This window comes from Oryctolagus cuniculus, chromosome 3, assembly GCF_051225735.1.
Source record: "Oryctolagus cuniculus isolate XC-2025 breed Fujian yellow rabbit chromosome 3, ASM5122573v1, whole genome shotgun sequence".
In the NCBI taxonomy this organism is placed as follows: Eukaryota; Metazoa; Chordata; class Mammalia; order Lagomorpha; family Leporidae; genus Oryctolagus; species Oryctolagus cuniculus.
This window is the reverse complement of record NC_142869.1, coordinates 182,848,269-182,869,151: the sequence shown is the minus strand read 5'-3', so window position 1 is coordinate 182,869,151 and position 20,883 is coordinate 182,848,269. Positions and strand designations below refer to the sequence as shown.

General features: G+C 43.9%; 1 protein-coding gene across 5 annotated transcripts in view; it reads right to left on the bottom strand.

Moving 5' to 3' along the window:
• BRAF (B-Raf proto-oncogene, serine/threonine kinase) overlaps positions 1–20,883 on the bottom strand; it is a 217,744-nt gene that overhangs the window by 43,521 nt on the left and 153,340 nt on the right. For 4 of the 5 annotated variants that reach the window (XM_089328681.1, XM_089328679.1, XM_051835106.3 and 1 more), the window contains exons 12-13: positions 20,319–20,403; positions 18,869–19,045 (exon numbers count right to left, since the gene is read on the bottom strand). In XM_089328681.1, the coding sequence (XP_089184807.1) occupies positions 18,869–19,045; positions 20,319–20,403 (262 nt within the window). Of the gene's footprint in view, positions 1–2,917; positions 3,569–18,868; positions 19,046–20,318; positions 20,404–20,883 lie in introns of all 5 variants that reach the window. The other variant, XR_016231135.1, reaches the window with a different exon arrangement.

Here is a 20,883-nt window from a genome sequence, read left to right as displayed (position 1 = left end):
AATGTCCTAGCGTCAAGGTTCTTCTTCTTTTAATACTGGAGAGAACAGACGTATGAGACTTCTGAAAGCTGACAATGAGCATTAGAAATAAGCTGTGCGTTAAAACAGGAATTTCTAATCCAAATCCAAATTGTATAATGAACAGTTAAAAACTAAAGATCTGTAAATAATACATTATCCTTATTTTCCCATCTTCATTTAACCTTCCTCCTTCTCCCAGAAAAAGATTTTTAAGACAGACGTTTCATTTCAAATTACTATTTATCCAAAGTTACCCCTTCTTTTCCAACTCCTCTCTGACATCACACTGTTTATTTCCTTCACAGCATTTACCACGATCTAAAACTATCTCTGAATGAATTCAGGCCCCATGTTCTCCCACCACGGTACGCTTTCAGTCTTCCACGGAACGAAAATGGGATGTCAGGCAAAGTTTCATCTGCTTTAAAGTTCGGCAGTGATACAAACAGGTAACAACAACAGGTGATGATAAGTGAGTCCCAGTCTCATTTTTCAAGATGAGAAGATCTAATTTCCGTCAGAAAAGGGGAGGGCCAGTCCTGTGGTGTAGCAGGTTAAGCCACTACCTACAGTGCCAGCATCCCATATGGGCGCTGGTTCGAGTCCTGGCTGCTCCCACTTTTGATCCAGCTGCCTGCCAGTGTGCCTGGGAGGGCAGTGGTACATGGCCCATGTGCTTGGGTCCTCCTACCCACGTGGGAGACCTGGATGAAGTTCCTGGCTAATGGCTTCAGCCTGGCCCTGACTCAGCCCTGACTGTTGTGGCCATTTTGGGAGTGAACCAGCAGATGGAAGATCTCTCTCTGCCTCTCCCCTGCAATTCTTTCAAATAAATAATCTTTTTTTTTTTTTTTTAAGATAAAAGGGGATGAAGAGGGTCTTTTATCCTGTAGTACAAAAACACAGAAACAAAACAAATGGGAGGCATGTAAAAATAGGGGGACATGATAAAGTCAAAAGAAGGGAAGGTCAAGGTATTCTTGACAGATGGTGTCACTTCTTCAACAAACTTAATTCAAAGATACACAGCAAGAATAGAGGAGACAGAAACATAACAGAAGGGTTGAAAGAGAAAATTTTGGCCAGGAATATACAAGGGTAATCAACAAGATATAAATGTGACTGCTGAGCTAATGATACAACTAGATCAGAAGTTAGATACTGTAAACCGACTACAGGCCAGAACTGCATGTAGCTGCAACTTGAAACACCACCCCCATATATATATTTGTGTGATCCTTTATAGTTTACAAGCTATTTCCCTATTTTTATCTCATTTAGTAATTCTCTTTCTGTAACACTTCTGTTAACAAAAACAACAAAGAGTAGAAGTCCAGGTCTTTATGACGGAAGATGGCAAGGAAAGGGTGCTCTATACTTCCAGCTAGAAAAATGAGGTGAGCATCAAATTCCAATCTCTGCATAATATGAGTGACTGCTACCCTAAATAATTCTATACTGGCTGAAATTAAAATAGGATTTCATGAGCACTAAGGAGATCCCAAAACCCTCCAGATACCTGGCTGGAGATGGGAACAAGAATAAAAACTACTTTGCTACAACTGATACTGCAAAGCTACAAAGGTCTATTATTTAGGATAATTAGACTGGACTTCCTTCATACCACTTTAAGGTATTAGGGACAATGTTACAGGTTTACAACAGCACTAAGGAAAGAACAAACATACTAACAACTAAATGAAAGGCTGGCTCTGTGGTGTAGCGGGTAAACGTGCCACCTGCATTCCATATGGGTGCAGGTTCAAGTCCTGGCTGCTCCCACTTCCAATCCAGCTTCCTGATAATGCACCTGGGAAAAAAGCAGTGGAAAAGTGGCCCCAGTGTTGGGCCCTTGCACCCATATGGGAGCTGTGGAAGAAGCTCCTGGTTCCTGACTTCAGGTTGGCCCAGCTCTGGCAACTGCAGCCATCTGGGGAGTGCACCAACAGATGGAGGATCTCTCTCTCTCTCTCTGTCTCTCCCTCTCTCTGCAACGCAGCCTTTCAAATAAATAAATAAATAAATAAATGAATAAACCTTTAAAAAAAACTAAATGAACATCACATTCTCTGGTCTTTCTGAAGAAAAGTGTCCACTTATAAGCCATTTACTCTTTAAAAAAACTTATTAACTAAATCGAGAGGCAGAACTCCCAGACACTGGTTCATTACCCGAATATCCACACCAGCTACAGCCAGGCAGCCAGGAACTTAGTCCAGGTCTGTCACGTGAGTGGCAGGGACTCAACTACTTGCCTCTCAGGGGTTGCATTACCAAGAAACTTGACTGAGGAGCCAGAGTTGGCACTGAAATCAGGTACTCTGATATGGAACACAAGTGTCTGAACTGGACAGGCTAAATGCCTGTTCTGGTAGTAATTTTATTATAAAGCCACAATATCATCTAGGAAAATTTGTTCTAACTATTTCTTTTAAATTCTTATCCAAGATACAGTTTTTTTTTAACATCCTGTTTAGAGCATACTTTGATGTCCAAACTGAATACTTCAGATTTGATCTGACCTACTCATAGTGAGATTCTTATCTTCACCCTCCTTGTGGTAGGCATAACATTTTAATTTTTTTAAAGATTTAATTTATTTAATTGAGAGGTAGAATTTCAGACTAAATTCTATTCTTTCTTGAATTATTCACTTCCTTCCTCTTAAAAATCAAATTTATTGAGGCATAATTTACATACAATATACTTTAAATGTCTAATGTGTTCTTAAATACACCTGTATAATGGTCAGCTACAATCAAGATAAAGAATATCCATCAGTCCAAAGTTTCTTCATCTATTTTTGCAATTACTAATATTCCCATAGGCTCAGGCAACCACTGCTAATGATGTCAGCACATACTAGTTTGACCTTTCTAGAACTTTGTATACATACAGTCGTATGGTGTCTTTTGCTCAATAGGATTCTGAGATCCCCTTCTTGGCTGTATGCAGTGTTCCAGGGCAGGTTGTTCCTGACTTTTGGCAACCATGCATAACACATTCATGTACAAATCGTTGTCAGCCCATGTTTCCTTTCTCTTGGGTATTTAGGTAGGATTAGAACTGTTAATGTGTTGAGTTTAACTTTAAAGAAAATGTCAGTTTGTTTCCCAAAATGGCCACATCACTTAGGATCCTTAGGAGAGCTCAGTTGCCTTGATGCTTGCTGCCACGTGGTGCCTGTGGTTCTGGTTACAGGTGTTCCAGTAAGGATGCAGTGCTACCTCGTGGCATCTTGCTCTTCCCTAATGTCGAATGATGTTTGAACACCTTTGCATGTGCTTATTTGCTGTTGGTATATCTTCTTTAATCCAGTGTTCAAATCTTCTACCAGTTCTTTTCATTGGGTGCTATGTTTTCTTACTGAGTTGTAAGAATTCTTCATTTGTGTGGGATACAAATATTTTTATCAGATAATATGTTTTAGAAACAAGTCTATGGCTTGTCTTTTCATTTTCTTAACAGTATCTTTCAGAGAGCAACAGTTTTGAATTTTCAGGAAGTCCAATTTATTTTATTTTTTTTCTTTTATGGTCCTTGTTTTCTGTGTCACAAGAAAACATCTTTAGGTTACAAAGATTTTCTAGGTTTCTAGTAGACATTTTAGATTTTTAAATCTTAGGTCTTTGATCCATTTCAAGTTAATTTTTAGTCTATGTCACAGAAAGGTTAATTTTTTTTCCCTATATGGATATCCAGTTGTTCCAGCAATACAAAAAGTGTATTTCCCTGAACTGCCCTGGCACCTCAGTCAAACTCAAATTTGACCACAGATTCGCCAATCTATTTCTAAGATTTCTATTCTGTTTCATGGATATATATATATGTATCTATCCTCGTGCCAATACCACAGTATTGATTACGTGGTTTTTATAAAGAGTTCTGAAATCTCACAGTAGAAATCCTTCAATTATTCTTTCTCAAATTTGTCTTTTATTTATTTATTTATTTATTTATTTTTGACAGAGTGGACAGTGAGAGAGAGACAGAGAGAGAAAGGTCTTCCTTTGCCGTTGGTTCACCCTCCAATGGCCGCCGCTGCAGCCGGCGCACCGCGCTGATCCGATGGCAGGAGCCAGGATCCAGGTGCTTTTCCTGGTCTCCCATGGGGTGCAGGGCCCAAGCACCTGGGCCATCCTCCACTGCACTCCCTGGCCATAGCAGAGAGCTGGCCTGGAAGAGGGGCAACCGGGACAGAATCCGGCGCCCCGACCGGGACTAGAACCCGGTGTTCCGGCGCCGCAAGGTGGAGGATTAGCCTATTGAGCCACGGCGCCGGCCTAAATTTGTCTTTATTATAAATTTCTAGCCACTGCATTTCCATACAAATTTTAGGGTTAGCCTAACCTATTTTTTTTAAAGATTTATTTATTTATTTGAAAGTCAGAGTTAGACACAGAGGACAGGCAGAGAGAGAGAGGTCTTCCACCTACTGGTTCAGTCCCCAATTGGCTGTACTTGCTGGAGCTGTGCTGATCCAAAGCCAGGAGCCAAGATCTCCTTCCAGGTCTCTCATGTGGGTGCAGGGGCCCAAGGACTTGGGCATCTTCTACTGCTTTCCCAGGCCACAGCAGAGAGCTGCATTGGAAGTGGAGCAGCCGGGACTTGAAGCGGTGCCTACGCAGGATGCGGCGGCTTTACCTGCTATGCCACAGTGCCAGCCCCAGCCTGACCTATCGGCGGCTTTACCTGCTATGCCACAGCGCCAGCCCCAGCCTGACCTATCTCTAAATAGAAGTCTGCCATTGTGATTGCACTGACTCTGGAGATAAATGTGGGAAGCAGTAACACTGAATCCTTCTTCCCCTCCTGGCCAGACTGTGCATTTATTACACAACTCCCCAACAAGGCCTTATTTTTTCATTTCAATATCCTATTCTGCAGCTTCCTTGGCTCTTTTTGCCCGGCTACCAATCTGCTGGGCACTGGTGCAGCCACGTGGAGACAGGCAGAAGCCTTGAAGTTCTTCTCCTAGTGACGAACCTGGCTTTCTCCTTCTTGTGCATGCTGGGTGGCATTACTGCCACTGGCCGACTCCAGTTCCTCCGCACAGCTGTCGCCCTTCGTGGGGGCCGAGGGCTTCAGGGGAAGGGGATGAACTTGCAGTGGTACTCCTTCAGCTGCTGAATGTTCGCCTGAAGCCATCTCAGGTCCACGCCACCTTCTTATGGATGCCAGCTACCCTCAACTACTCCAGGGTGAAGCCATGGATGGCACGCACCTTCCCACGCTATCTCACTGCTGGTCAGTGCACGACGGCCGTATGGGCCCTGATGGGGACCCCAGGCGATGTGGCAGGCCAGGCCTGTGCCTATGGATCTTACTTCCTAGCTAGTTGAACCACAGGGCCATGCGCCATGGCCAGGCCTTGTGAAAGTGTGGCTTCAGGATCATGCCATTCCAGATGGGTGCTGTGGCTGTCTGCTACTCTACTGGAGAACCAATATTGAACTTTTTTTTTTTTTTTAAGATTTATTTATTTTATTTGAAAGGTAGAGTTACAGAGAGGAACAGGAAGAGGAAGAGAGACACACACACACACACACACACACACACACACACAGAGATATCTTCCATCTGCTGGTTCATTCCCCAGATGGCTGGCTTCTTCTGGGTCTCCCACGCGGGTGCAGGGGCCCATGGACTTGGGCCATCTTCAACTGCTTTTCCAGGCCATAGCAGAGAGATGGATCAAAAGTGGAACAGCTGGGACTCCAATTGGCACCCACATGGGATGCTGGCACTGCAGGCAGGGGCTTTACCCGCTATGCCACAGTGCTGGCCCAAATACTGAACTTTTAACACGTGAAAACAGTATTTTGTGGGCTCGCATTGGGGCACAGAAGGTTAAGCATTCCACTGCAATGCTGGCATCCCATATGGATGCTAGTTTGAGTCCCAGCTGTCTTGTTTCTAATCCAGCTCCCTGCAAATGTGTCTGGGAAAGCAATGGAATGTGGTCCAAATTCTTGGGCCCCTACACCCATCTGGGAGACCAGATGAAGCTCCTGGCTCCTGGCTTTGGCTCAGCCCTGCCACTGCAGCCATTTGGGGAGTGAACCAGTGGATGGAAGATCTTTCTCTGTCTCTTCCATTTTATCTGTGTAACTCTGCCTTTCAAACAAATCTTTTTAAAAATGGAAATGCTATTTCTACATCTTGGCTGTTTCCCAGCTGGGACCTGTGTTAGAGAGAACTAATGTCCCTTTGGAAAAAAAACCATGGTATTCTCTCTTCTTAATGCTCATTTCAAATATTCATAAGCCTAAAAACAAAAAATCAGAAGCATGGTACTTACTAGCTTATCTACAAGAGCAAAGTAACTCGATGGAGGGAAAGGACAGTTTTTTCAACAAGTATTGGTGAAACACACACACACACACACACATTCACACACGAAATAAACTTCAAGCTCTACCTCATGGTAGATACACAAATTAATTTGAAATAGACCACAGACCTAAAACTCAAAGCAAAAACTGTAAGAAAACACAAAGTTACCATACTACTTTTTAGTAAATGTATAGCATTTTAAGGTTTTTAGAATATTTTTATATCTTTGCCTTCATAACCTTCTTATGTTCTTTGTGAGGCAGGAAAAGGCAGTAATTCCAGCTATGCAGATGGGGAGGCCAGAGTCCAGAGAACCGAAGTGACATGACCAGAGAGGGAAGTCCAGAGTGCATGAACTGTGAGCACACAGGTTAGAATGCCAGCAATGGGATTTACTAGCTAGATGACTTTGAGTACATTATTTAAGCTTTAGACTCCTAAGGCTTGTATTTTAGTGTAGAAGACAGAAAATTAAGAAGATAAATAAATCAAATACATAGCATGTTAACACAAGTGACAAATATAAGGGGAAAAAGCAGGGGCAGAGGTCACGGAATGCTGAGCTGCTGGGGGTTATAATTTCAGGTAAGAGAAGGCTGAACGCCTCTTTTATTTTTTTTTTGGGAAATTTATTTGAAAGTCAGAGTTAGAGAGGGAGAGGCACAGAGAGAGAGAGAACTTCTATCTGCTGGTTCACTCCCCAGGGCTGGGCCAAGCTGAAGCCAGGAGCCAGGACTTTCTTCCAGGTCTCCCACATGGAAGCAGTTGGGCCATCCTCTACTGCTTTACCAGGCCATGAGCAGGGAGCTGGGTTGGAACCAGGACACTAACTAGTGCCCATACGGGATGCTGGCGCCACAGGCAGCACCTTAACATGCTATGCCACAGCGCTGGCCTCAGGAAAGCTTCTTTTAAAATGACATTTTGAATATAGACTCAAGAGAAAGTGAGGGAGCAAAGTACTCAGATATGGGACCAGAACATTCCAGACAGAGATTGGGTAAGGGCAAAGTCATGAGCAGCCACATGCCGCCTATGTTCTAAGAACAGTGGGACAGCAAAATGTGGCCTCCAAGAGGCACCGCAGTGAGAGTCCCAGGGGAGCTGAGGGAAGGAGTGGGGAGTCACCAGGGGAGGGAGGGACTGATGGCGACTGCATGGAGAAAGCCTTCTTAGGAACTCTGGCTCTCACTCTGAGTCAGATGTGGACCCCGAGGGGCTGTGCAATCACAAAATCTGGCCTAAATTTAAGGAGGCCACACCGGCCACTGTGCTGAGAATAAACTGATGCTTCAGCTGAAGAGTGGAGGCAGGAATCCAGGCGACAGATAATAGTGGCTTTGGTCAGGGTGACAGTGGAGAAGGAGACCAACTGAAAGACTGGATAGATGCTGAAGACAGAGCTCATGAGAGCTGGAAGCAGACTGGCTGTATGGTATGACAAAAAGAAAGGATTCAAGGATCACTATAAACCGTTAGACTTGGCCAGCTGAAAGGACAGTCTCGTCAGTTACCCAGGAAGAGCGGACTTGCCGACAAAGCTCAGGAGCTGTTTTAGATATGTTAAATCTGAGATGCTGGCACGGGGGTTTTAGCCTAGCGGTTAAAAATGCCCACTTAACATAGCAGAGTACTTGGGTTCAATACCCAGCACCGGTCCTGGCTCCAGACCTGAGACAGCAGTGAAGGCTCTAATAGTTGGGGCCCTGCACCCATGCAGCAGACCTGGATTGGGCTGCTGTGGGCATTTGGGGAGTGAGTCAGTAGAAGGAACTGTTTCTCCCCCTGCCCAGAAAAAGTTTTAAATCTGAGCTGTCCTTCAGACAATGAAGTGGACATGCTGAGCAGAGCAATGACATTCAAATGGCTTTTCAAACCAGAAAACTGGATGGATGGTATCACCGAGGGAAGAGGAATCACCAGCTGAGCAGGAGCAGGTATGCAGCACAAGGATAACCAGGGGAATGCATTCTTTAAAATTTATTTTCGCCTAACAGAAAGAAAAGCAAGAGGGGGCCAGTGCTGTGGCGCAGTGGGTTAAAGCCCTGGCCTGAAGTGCCGGCATCCCAGATGGCGCCAGTTTGAGTTCCAGCTGCTCCTCTTCCCATTCAGCTCTCTGCTATGGCCTGGGAAAGCAGCAGAAGATGGCCCAAGTCCTTGGGCGCCTGCACCCGCGTGGGAGACCTGGAAGAAGCTCCTGGCTCCTGGCTTCGGATCGGTGCAGTTCTGGCCTTTGTGGCCATCTGGGGAGTGAACCAGCGGATGGAAGACCTCTCTGTCTCTACCTCTCTCTATAATTCTCTTTCAAATAACTAAAATAAATCTTAAAAAAAAAAAAAAGAAAGAAAAGCTAGAGAGAGTGAGAGTAAGAGAGGAGAGAATGACCTCTGCCGTCTGCTGGTTTTCTCCCCAAATGCCTGTGACACCCAGAGCTGGGTCAGGGTGGAGCAAGGAGCAGGAAACTCCACCTGGGTCTCCCATGTGGGTGGCAGGGGCCCAAGGACTTGAGCCATTATCCGCTTCCTCCTAGTATGCATTGGTAGGAAGTTGGATCAGAAGTGGGCCTTGAACTGGCACTCCCACATGGAACGTGCCTAAGCAGCGGCTTAACCCACAGAACCACAGTGTCCACTCTGAGGGGAATACTTGCAGAGTGGACAGTGAGAGAGAGAGACGGAGAGAAAGGTCTTCCTTTTCCGTTGGTTCACCCCCCAAAGGCCGCTACGGCTGGCGCGCTGTGGCCAATGCACCGCGCCGATCCGAAGCCAGGAGCCATGTGCCTCCTCCTAGTCTCCCATGCGGGTGCAGGACCCAAGGACCTGGGCCATCCTCCACTGCACTCCCTGGCCACAGCAGAGAGCTGGCCTGGAAGAGGGACAACCAGGACAGAATCTGGCACCCCAACCGGGACTAGAACCCGGTGTGCCGGCGCCGCAAGGCGGAGGATTAGCCTAGTGAGCCGCAGTGCTGGCCTGGAATACATTTTAAAACAATGTTTTCAAAGTTTATTGTGCTTATGAATCATCTAGAGATCTTGTTAAAATGCAAACCGATTCAGTAGATCGGGGGTGGTATCTGAAATTTAGTTAATGACTAACAAGCTCTTAGCTGGTACAAATACTAACTCAGACCACACTCTGAGCAGCAAGAGGTGAAGAACATGATTAGGCAAAGGGTTAAACATGTTTCATGGAGCAGGCACTGTGGCACAGTAGGTTAAATTGCCACTTGAGATACCCGTATACCACACCAGAGTGGCTAGGATGGCTAGGATTGAGTTCTGGCTCCGTTTCTGATACAGCTTCCTGCTAATGCACACCCTGGGAGGCAGTGGCTCCTGGTTTCGGCCTGGCTCAGCCCTGGTTGTGTGGGCATTTGGGGAATGAACTAGTGGAGAGATCGCTCGCGCGCGCTCGCTCTCTCTCTCTCTCTCCCTCTCGTTGTGCCTTCCAAATAAATAAACTTAAAAACACACGTGCTTTGTGAAAGGTATGATCAACTGCATCATACATTTCTGATAGGTCAAATAAACTGGGGACTGACAATTTCACCACTGAATCTTGCAGCGTATCTTATTAAAAGCTGTTTGAGCTTGACTAGAATGGGATCCAAGATAAAAAGGGAGGAATGAAATTACAGAGTACCAAACACTCTTTTTGACCAGTTTTACTGCAGAGCAAAGAAGGATAAGGTGACAGCTGAAGAAGGAAGTGGGATTAGGGGAGAGTTTCTCACAACTTTTATTATTATGAAAATATTATGAACAAAGAAAACTTGAAGGAATAGAACTAACACCCATAAACCTTCCATGTGTATTCAACAATTGTCAACATTCTGCCAAAAGCATACTATAAGAAATAAGGGAGGAAACCCAAGAGGAGGGGAAACTGATGACGAAGATGGAGAGTTACTCCAAAGCTGTCCGTGGCAGGGAGAAGGTAAGGGAGCTGATGTACACCTGGAGCAGGCAGCTTTGAAGCAGAAGGCAGAAGCCCCTGGCATGAAGGCCTGTAGGTGGGCGGACGCCACAACGGGCGCTTCTACTTTTCATAGAGACAGCAAGCAAGGTCATCAGCTGCCTGTTTTTGGAGGTTTGAGGAGACAGGAGGTCTAACAATGTCCAGCAGAGAGAGAGAGAGTGGATGACCAAGCACAGCCCCACCTGAGCTTGTTCACAGCACTGAACAAGCTGGGGAACAACAGGGAGAAACGGCTAAGGGACTGCACGTGAGCCGCAGCGCTCCTCTGTTATCCTCATCAACAAGATGGGGGTGCTGACAACATCTACCTCACAGGGTTGTGAGGGTAACAGGAGGTAGTGTATATAAAATACACAGGACAGTATCCAGCACTACGTACATATTAGAATTTATTTATTGCCCACTAAAGATATTTACAATAAGACTAAGTGAAAAAAGAAGACAAATCCAGTAAAATTCCGTATTTAAGAAACAATAACCCACAATACAGTATTAAAAATATACAATTCTGAAATACATACTATACATCAAAATATTAATGACAGGCATCGCTTACGGTGGATAACTGGTGCTTGTTACTTATGTTTTCACTTTCTGAATTTGCTGTAACGATTCTTCCTTGATATAAATCTTATTTGAACTTAACAAAGAATAATATAGGAATGACAATATTCTCACTGTAATTAGTCCTGTTAAAATCATTTCAGAATTTGCCTCATCTGTTTTAAATAAGAAGGAAAATATTAAGTGTAGGGTCTTTTTTAATCAAAATAATTGAACAATTAGAATACTACACATAAAGCCAAAGGCCTTCTCCTTGACCACTGTCCCTATCCTGATTCCTTTTGTCATTCCTGAGACAACCACTACGCATCTTGATGTGTGTATGTTACTGTTCGCCTCAATGCTTTTGTGTACATATATATACCACCTTAAAAAATCCATGTAAAGAAGCCAGCATTGTGGTACAGCAGGCTAAACTTCGGCCTGTGATGCCACATCCTACTTAGGCGGTGGTTTGAGTCCCAGCTGCTCTGCTTCTGATCCAGCTCCCTGATAATGTGCCTGGGAAAGCAGCAGAAGATGGCTCAAGTGCTTGGGCCCCTGCACCAATGTGGGAGAACAGGAAGAAGCTCCCGGCTCCTTGATTGGGTGTGGCCTAGTCCCCGCCATTGTGCTATGTGTGGAGGGAGCCAGGAGATGGAAGGTCTCTGTCTTTTCACCTCTCTCTGTAACTCTTTCAAGTAAGTAAAAAATAAACCTTAAAAAAAATCCATGTAAAAAATGTACTGTTTAAAATTTAAGTGGTCTTGTCTAAATAAGGTAAGAGTCGGAGAACTCAAAAGGCTTCCATAGCCTTGGAAACTCATGACTGGAGCATAGGGAGATTACTGATGCCAAAAACAGGAGTGTCAATTTGTAAAGTCAACAACAGGAGTCACTGTGCACTTACTTCTCATGTAGGATCTCTGTCCTTAATGTGCTGTACATTGAGATTTAATGCTATAACTAGTACTCAAACAGTATTTTTCACTTTGTGTTTCTATGTGGGTGCAAACTGTTGAAATCTTTACTTAATGTATACTAAACTGATCTTCTGTATATACAGAAAATTGAAAATGAACCTTGATGTGAATGGAAGGGGAGAGGGAGCGGGAAAGGGGAGGGTTGCGGGTGGAAGGGAAGTCATGGGGGGTGGGGGGGAGAAGCCAATGTAGTCCATAAGCTGTACTTTGGAAATCTATATTCATTAAATAAAAGTTAAAAAAAATTTAAGTGGTCTTATGCTATAGCTTGCTTTTTTCACCTGACATATTATTATTATTTTTTTTTTTTTGACAGGCAGAGTGGACAGTGAGAGAGAGAGACAGAGAGAAAGGTCTTCCTTTTGCTGTTGGTTCACCCTCCAATGGCCGCCACGGCTGGCGCGCTGCGGCCGGTGCACCGCGCTGATCCAAAGGCAGGAGCCAGGTGCTTCTCCTGGTCTCCCATGGGGTGCAGGGCCCAAGCACTTGGGCCATCCTCCACTGCCTTCCTGGGCCACAGCAGAGAGCTGGACTGGAAGAGGGGCAACCAGTAAAGAATCTGGCGCCCTGACCAGGACTAGAACCCGGTATGCCGGCGCCACAAGGTGGAGGATTAGCCTAGTGAGCTGCGGCGCCGGCCTCACCTGACATTTTTTTTTTTTGGACAGGCAGAGTGGACAGTGAGAGAAAGAGAGAGAGGGAGAATGGTTTTCCTTTGCCATTGGTTCACCCTCCAGTGACCGCCGCAGCTGCTGCGCTGCGGCCGGCGCACCGCGCTGATCTGATGGCAGGAGCCAGGTACTTATCCTGGTCTCCCATGGGGTGCAGGGCCCAAGCACTTGGGCCATCCTCCACTGCACTCCCGGGCCACAGCAGAGAGCTGGCCTGGAAGAGGGGCAACTGGGACAGAATCCGGCGCCCCGACCGGGACTAGAACCCGGTGTGCTGGCGCCGCAAGGTGGAGGATTAGCCTAGTGAGCCACGGCGCCGGCCCTCACCTGACATATTTTAAATCTGTGTGTTCACACATATGTAATCATATGTAATTTTTTGTTTTAAAGATTTATTTATTTACATGAAAAGCAGAGTTAGAGAGGGAGAGACAAGAGAGAGAGAGAGGTATCTTCCATCCATATGTAATAACTAATACATATATCAGAGGAATATATATAATGTATATTGGTGCATTGCACATATATGCCAATATTTTATTTACTCACTCTTCTACTTAGAGAAATTTGCTTCTAACTTTTCATTATTATAAGCTTTCCTATAAGTCCTCTCTCTGTACACACCTCTTAGAACGAAAGCGAGTGTTTCATGGGGGAGAGCAGACATTTCCTATGCCCTCAGGGCACTGGCATTAGGGCACTGTGGCACAGATAAGCTGCTGCTTACAGCACATCCCATACTGGAGGGGCGGTTTGCGTCCGGGCTACCAGCAAAAAAAGACCTATGTCTGTCTGCCTTTAAAACAAATAAAAAGAAATACATAAATATTTTAAAAGAAAGTAAATTGTAAACTTATAAGCAAACTTATCCCCAAGTTATTTTTAGTTATATCATTTTTCAGAATATAAGAATTCTGTCAGTATAGTAACAGGCTATGACTTATGTGTCCCTCTGACTTAACATTTTGCAAATTTTCTAAATAAAATATATTGAAATTAAGGGTCCTGAAAAGAACTGATGTGATTCATCAACCACTTCTGAAATTCCTTTAATGACAATTTCTTAAAATAAAACTACCCTGGTCCTTCAGTTGCATCAATGACTGGCAGGTAAGAAAATGACAAAACACATTTATGAAGTGGGATTACTCAGAACGAACCTGTAATCATCTACCACTAGACTGCCTGCTCTCTCCAGGAGTTAGACATGACCGTTTTCAGGGAGAGGAGAGGTGTAATACTTCTTGCACTCTATCTGTCTCTCAGTGCTTTTCTCCTCCTATGTGTTACGGTTTCTCTCATTCACGTAACAGACTTCTTCTTCAGTATCCAGCAATCCAGAGCTAATTTTGTCTTGCTCTATGTGCAGGGCCTAACAAACTGTCAAGATCTGTACACACACATGGACTTGTCTGTGAACTGTCCAGTAATCTAGGTGGAGTCTCTAATATCATTCTCACTGGGTCTTTCCTCTTGGGCTGGTAATATTCTAAGAAGATATTCCCAGTCTTCTGCAAAGAAGAGTATGGTTTGGATGCTAGCAGTCTGCGAACCAACTGAGAAGAGATGGCTGAGGAAGTCACTCACCACTCAGTAAGCCGAGTCACCCAGTCACCTTGTTTTGGATCATGTATTCTTGATGTAACAAAGCCTGGGATCCCCCAGTCCATGTAGACTTGTTTTCCTTTTTCAGAGAACAAACTTCTAGTCTACTGCTAAGATAGGAGTCGGACAGTCACCCACAGAGTAGGGGAAGGGATTTATATAAACAAGTGCTTTTCAAACCGCCTTTCCACTTTAGTCTCTGCACCCACTCTCATAACTAGTACAGCCAATTCTTGAGATTTCTGAAGATTCGGGGGGTATAAATCAGTCTAGGTTTCCTTTCTCCACTGCCAACTAATGACTTGCCTTTTTGGATCTGCTAAGTCCATTATAACTTTTTCATCCGCATTTCAGCTTTTAAATGATTGCTGCTGGGGTGAGCACTGGCCTACCAGTGAAGATGTCCACATCCCGTATCAGAGTGCCTGTTTGAAACCTGGCTCTGCTCCTGGGTCCAGCCTCTGCTACTCAGCACCCTGGGAGGCAGCAGGTGATGCTTCAAGTAACTGGGTCCCTGCTATCCACATGGGAGATCCAGACTGAATTCTGGCTCCTGGCTTCAGACTGGCCTAGTCCCGGCCATTACGGGCATTTGGGGAGTGAACCAGTGGAATGGGAGTGTTCTCTCTCTCTCAAACAAATACTTTTCTTTTTAAAAATAGTTGTTGGGGTTGGCGCTGTGGCGTAGCAGGTAAAGCTACTACCTGCAGTGTCGGCATCTCATATGGGTGCTGGTTCGAATCCCGGCTGCTCCACTTCCAATCCAGCTCTCTGAAAGCAGTAGAAGATGGCTCAGTTCCTTGGGCCCCTGCACCCACATGGGAGACCTGGAAGAAGCTCCTGGCTCCTGGCTTCAGATCAGCACATCTCTGGCCATTGCAGCCAATTGGGGAGTGAACCAGCGGATGGAAGAATCTCCCCTCTCTCTCTCTCCCCTTCTGTGTAACTCTTTCAAATAAATAATAAATAAATATTTTTTAAAAATGTTGTTATTGTCTCCTTGCTCTGTTATCTCTATCTTTTGTTTATTCATGCTTTCAAAACATCCCTTATTATAGTTTAGTGGAGTTTCAGGAGATTAAAAATCTGTCACCTCAACTTGAAACCCATATAAGCTTTTTTATCTTTTTTTTTTTTTTATCTTTTTTGACAGGCAGAGTGGACAGTGAGAGAGAGACAGAGAGAAAGGTCTTCCCTCTCTGTTGGTTTACCCCCAATGGCCACTGCGGCCGGCACGCTCTGGCCGGCGCACCGTGTTGATCTGAAGCCAGGATCCAGGTGCTTCTCCTGGTCTCCCATGCAGGTGCAGGACCCAAGGACCTGGGCCATCCTCCACTGCACTCCTGGGCCACAGCAGAGAGCTGGACTGGAAGAGGAGCAACCGGGACAGAATCGGGCGCCCCGGCTGGGACTAGAACCCGGTGTGCCGGCGCCGCAGGTGGAGGATTAGCCTAGTGAGCTGCGGCGCCAGCCACTTTTTATCTTTTTTTAAAAAAATATATTTATTTTATTTGAAAGGCAGAGCTACAGAGAGAGAGGGAGAGACACAGAGAGATGTTCCATCTGCTGGGTCACTCCCCAAATGTCCACAACAGCCAGAGCTGAAGCCAGGAGCTTCTTCCAGGTCTTCCACATGGGTAGCCCAAGCGTTTCTGCTGTTTTCCCAGGTGTATTAGCAGGGAGCTGGATGGAAGTGGTGCAGCTGGGACTCAACCCGACTACCATATGGGATGCTGATGCTGCATGTGGCGGCTTTACCTGCCACACCACAGTGCCTACTCCAGCTTTTTACCTTTAATAAGAGGATTTTCAATCTACCAAAGCCTTGATGTATTGGTACATTTAACCAGTTACATGTTATCATCTTTTAAGAAGGAACAAAAAGGGGGGGAAATTATTTTTTTTGGCTAATTTTAAGCTGGTAATAAAAAGTATACATTGTTAGAGAATTTAAAACTTAGAGTTAGTACTTCCCAGATACTAAAATATAGGATAAACCTCATGTGATAATCTACAGTTCACAGCCAGATGTATTCCTTATACAGTGAGATATTTAAGTGTTTTGGAGTACACAGATGTGAAGTTTACACTGATGATTCCAAACTGTAAAGTGATGGGAAAAAAATCCCATCCAGAACACAGAGCTGTTCCACGTGGCAGTCTCCTCTCCACTGTCACTTCTCACTTAATCAGCCCTGGCACCTACCGGCCTCCTCACTGCTTCCACAGTCTTCAGCACTAACCTTTGCTGTCTCTGTCGATATCACATTTTTTCTCTTATCTGTTATTCTATTACTTCTTTACTCCTTTCCTTGGCATTTCTCACTTTTGTTATGAGGAGGATTTGGCCTCGATGTTTTAGAAGTAAATCTATCAATAATATGCATTTAAAAAAATTTATGCATTTATTTGGAAGGCAGAGTTACAGAAAGGCAGAGGCAGAGAGAGCGAGACGAGAGAGATCGATCTTCCATCCACTGGTTCGCTCCTCAAATGGTCGCAAGGCTGGAGCTGGGCTGATCGGAAGCAAACAGCCAGGAGTTTCTGGTGCAGGGGCCCAAGCACTTGGGCCATCTGCTACTGCGTTCCCAGGCCATAGCAGAGAGCTGGATCAGAAGTGGAGCAGCTGGGACTAGAACTGGTGCCCATATGGGATGCCAGCACTGCAGGTGGTGGGTTTTATCCGCTACGCCACAGTGCTGGCAATAATATGCACTTGCATGTAGTGAATTTTTCACTCTCCCTTTGGCAGGTATGTACTGAGTGCCTGTTACAGGCCAGGTCCTATTCTAGGCATTAAGCACAAGACAATGAATCCAACAAAGCCCCTACTCTCATACAGCCTGCATTCAAGCAGGGGTGACAGATGACAAACAAATCAGAAGGAGCTGGACGTTATAAAGAAATAAGGATGGAGGTACAGACAGTGACAGGGTGAGGACACGTCAGTTACACAAGGTGATCAAAAGGCTTCTCTTGAAAGGGATCATCTGAGTAGACACAAGGATGTTTGTGGTACGAGTGTCGCAAGGGGCCAATGACAAGGGTGAAGGCCCTGAAGGGGAGCATGCTTGGGCTGCTAAGGAAATAGCGAAGAGACCAGTGGTGTGGGAAGAGGGTAAGCTTGCTTCTCTCTCAGCGTTTACTACATTTCTTTTGCCATGGTTTACTCAGAACATTTTAATCTTATTTTTCAGATGGGAACAGATCCAGATTCAAACTTATCTGAAAAGCTAAGACTGGCTGAAGTCTAACGGATAAGCAGGAGTGTTACGAAGCACGCTGGGCTGAACTTCGGCTTGTAAACACCATGAATTACATATATTGGCTAGCTGGTGGGGGGGGTGGTATTACAATGGGAAGATTTAAGACCCAGATCTGATTCTGAGTCCTTGTTCTGCACTTATTACTTGATCCTGAATCAGAGTTGTAGATGTTAGAATATTTATACCCTTCTACTTCTTTTCTAGCTTTATAGTGTAAAAGCATATTGGTTACAGGGAAAGAATTCTGGACTAAGAGTCAGAAATCCTGAGATAAAACACCCTTGCTGCCATTTATTTTAACGTGTGTCCTTAGACAAGTCACTTACTTATCCGTAAAAAATGAAAACCCCAGGCCGGCGCCACAGCTCACTAGGCTAATCCTCCGCCTGCGGCACCAGCACTCTGGGTTCTAGTCCCGGTTGGGGCGCCAGATTCTGTCCTGGTTGCTCCTCTTCCAGTCCAGCTCTCTGCTGTGGCCTGGGAAGGCAGTGGAGGATGGCCCAAGTGTTTGGGCCCTGCACCCACGAGGGACACCAGGAGGAAGTACCCGGCTCCTGGCTTCGGACTGGCGCAGCACTGCTGTAGCGGCCTCTTGGGGGGTGAACCAACGGAAGGAAGACCTTTCTCTCTGTCAATCTTTCTCACTGTCTAACCCTGCCTGACCAAAGAAAAAAAAAAAACAAAACAAAAAACCCAAAACCCAAAAAGATAAACCAATTTCCTTTATAACATTATGAAGATTAAAGATTAAATGACATAGGAATAAACAATGCATATGAAAGCAATTTGCATACTACAAAGTATTAAGACACATAAATATTTTGTCTCTTCACAGCTTTTATATTTATATTTAACTGTTTATGTTTTTCATCTAAGTGTTTTCAAAAATTTTACCTTTTGATCTATACCTAAGAATTGCATAAAAGTTTATCCTGCAAAGGCAGTTCTTAATTTTACCCTATAATAAATTTCATAAAATGTATCTTTTAGATTACACAGCAAAACTCAGATATGAACAACTTGACTTGAAATCCTTAAAAATGATCATAATGTAAATTTTCACTTTAACTTTATTAACTGTTTTGCAACAGATAATATGGGCACCTACAAAGAATAATTTGGATGACAAAGTAATAATCATTTTGCATATTTCCGTAACTCTAAATGACTTTTTAATGATGTTGGGACCTATTTTCCTTTTCATATTCTCTCTACTGCTAGCTAAATCACTGAGTGTTATACCTACATTTGCAGTCATATTTATTATCAAATACTTGATATATGTTTTGAAGACTGCACTAGAGATAAAATATTTTTAGCATCATATTGATAGCTATTAAAGTGTCCTTATGCTGCTAGACAGTAATTTAAAATGCAGTCTAAAAGAAAATCAGCAACAGCCTTAAAACACCTCAGTGGTCTTCCAAAGTCATTTACAAGAGACTTCAAAGAACAGAACTTACTCCATGCCCTGTGCAGTCTGCCGTGCAATATCTATAAGTTTGATCATCTCGAATTTGGTCTCAATGATGTGGAGATGGTGATATAAACTGGAGCCCTCACACCACTGGGTAACAATAGCCAGCTGTGGCTTTGTGGAATAGCCCATGAAAAGTAGGATATTCACATGTCGTGTTTTCCTGTAAAAAGAAATGACAGTGAATAGTAAATGTAATTTCTTAAAGAGCCAAACAGCAGGAAGTGAAGGAGATGACCTTTCGTCCCTTTCAACTGTACATCAAATGTGTATTTGCTTGGAAGAACCTGGTCTTTTGTGAGAAAGCCTGGACTGCATTTTCCTCCTCCTCCTACGAAGCAACAGCCCTCTTCTATTGTGTGACCCCTCACAGTACTGTTTACAAGTTCTGATTGTACTTGTTGCTTCAATCACAGTCTCTTTGGCCCCTTCCGTTCTGTAATGGACCATGTCTATCCTACCACTGTAACTGCAGTTCTGGAATGTTCTGGCACATCGTCCTAGTATTTGCAGGGTGAATGATAGCTGTTGAAAGAAGTATGGCACAGACGATCACAAGCTTAAAAGTGATATAAAATAAAATGAGACAGCATGATATAACTGATTTAAATGAATTAAAAATAAGTTCTAATTATCTTTAAAGAAAAAAAAAAAGACAGCCAAAATAGTCTATCAATTAGAGGTACCAGGAAAATGTGCCAAGTTAAAAAAAAAAAACAACAGAAGAATAAATTTAGGAGACTACAAATTGTTAATCTAACATCCCCCACTCAAATATCTTTCTTAATATACTTGACAAGCAACTTGAGGTTGCTTAAATACCCTCAATCATGGGGCTTATCACTGAGAATAGCCACCCCCACTCACTGTTTATGCAGTTTTAGTTTTAGAAACTTCTCTTATGTTGAGACAAAATTCATTCTTCTGTAACTGTCACAACTGGCTCCCCCATTTTGCTCTCTGGAATGACAGAGTAATTTAGCACCCTCTTGAATATAAAGGTTCTATGGATTACATTCCCCAAGTTCTCTTCAACTATTTTTCCCCAAGCTAAAGTTCCAGAATCTTTCTGATGCAGGTTGTCCTCTTTCAGACACACTCTGGTTTGTATACGTACCTCAAGGTTCACACACCAGGACTAAATACAGTCTCTAAAAATGTTCTGATGAGAATTCTCAGAGTACTGTTTCCTATGTGGCACTATCATTTCACATGGCCAGAATACTGTATTTCCATTAATTCAGTCTAGGATTAAATCTTCTATCACTATTATATACAACAATGCATAAATCTAAAATATACCAAGACAAGCTCTCTTTATATATGTTATCTCTTTTGAATAAATCTGTAAAGTTCACAGTGGCTACCACCAGAAAACAGGAATCAACAAAAAGTGACTTTTTTTCTCTGAAAAACAGTAATTCCCATAAGCTCACCTGAGTACTCCTACTTCATTTTTGAAGGCCTGTAACTGCTGAGGTGTAGGTGCTGTCACATTCAACATTTTTACTGCCACATCACCTAAAAGGTAATTGTCATTCTAGATGTCATTCCAATTTTTAAAATTTGAAAATATAAAACAGTCTTGGGTATTTTCACAAATTATCATAGTCCCAAATACAAATCCTTGTTAAACTGCAAGGAAATTATACTTTAAGTATATTAATTTAAAAAAAAAGATTTTAGTTATTTGAATGGCAGAGTGACGGGGAGAGACAGAGACATCTTCCATCTGCTGGTTCATTCCCCAAATGGCCACAAAGGCTGGGGCTGGTCCAAGCAGACATCAGGAGCCTGCAACATCATCTATGTCTCCCGCGTGGGGCCGCAGGAGCTCAAGCACTTGGCAATCCCTCAGTTTCCTCAGGCCCGTTCGCAGAGAGCTGCATCAGAAGTCGAGTCGCCAGGACTGGAACTGGTACTCCAACATGGGGTACTGGTGTCTCAAGTAGCAGCCTGACCTGCTGCACCACACTTTGACCCCAAGTATATTAATTTTTT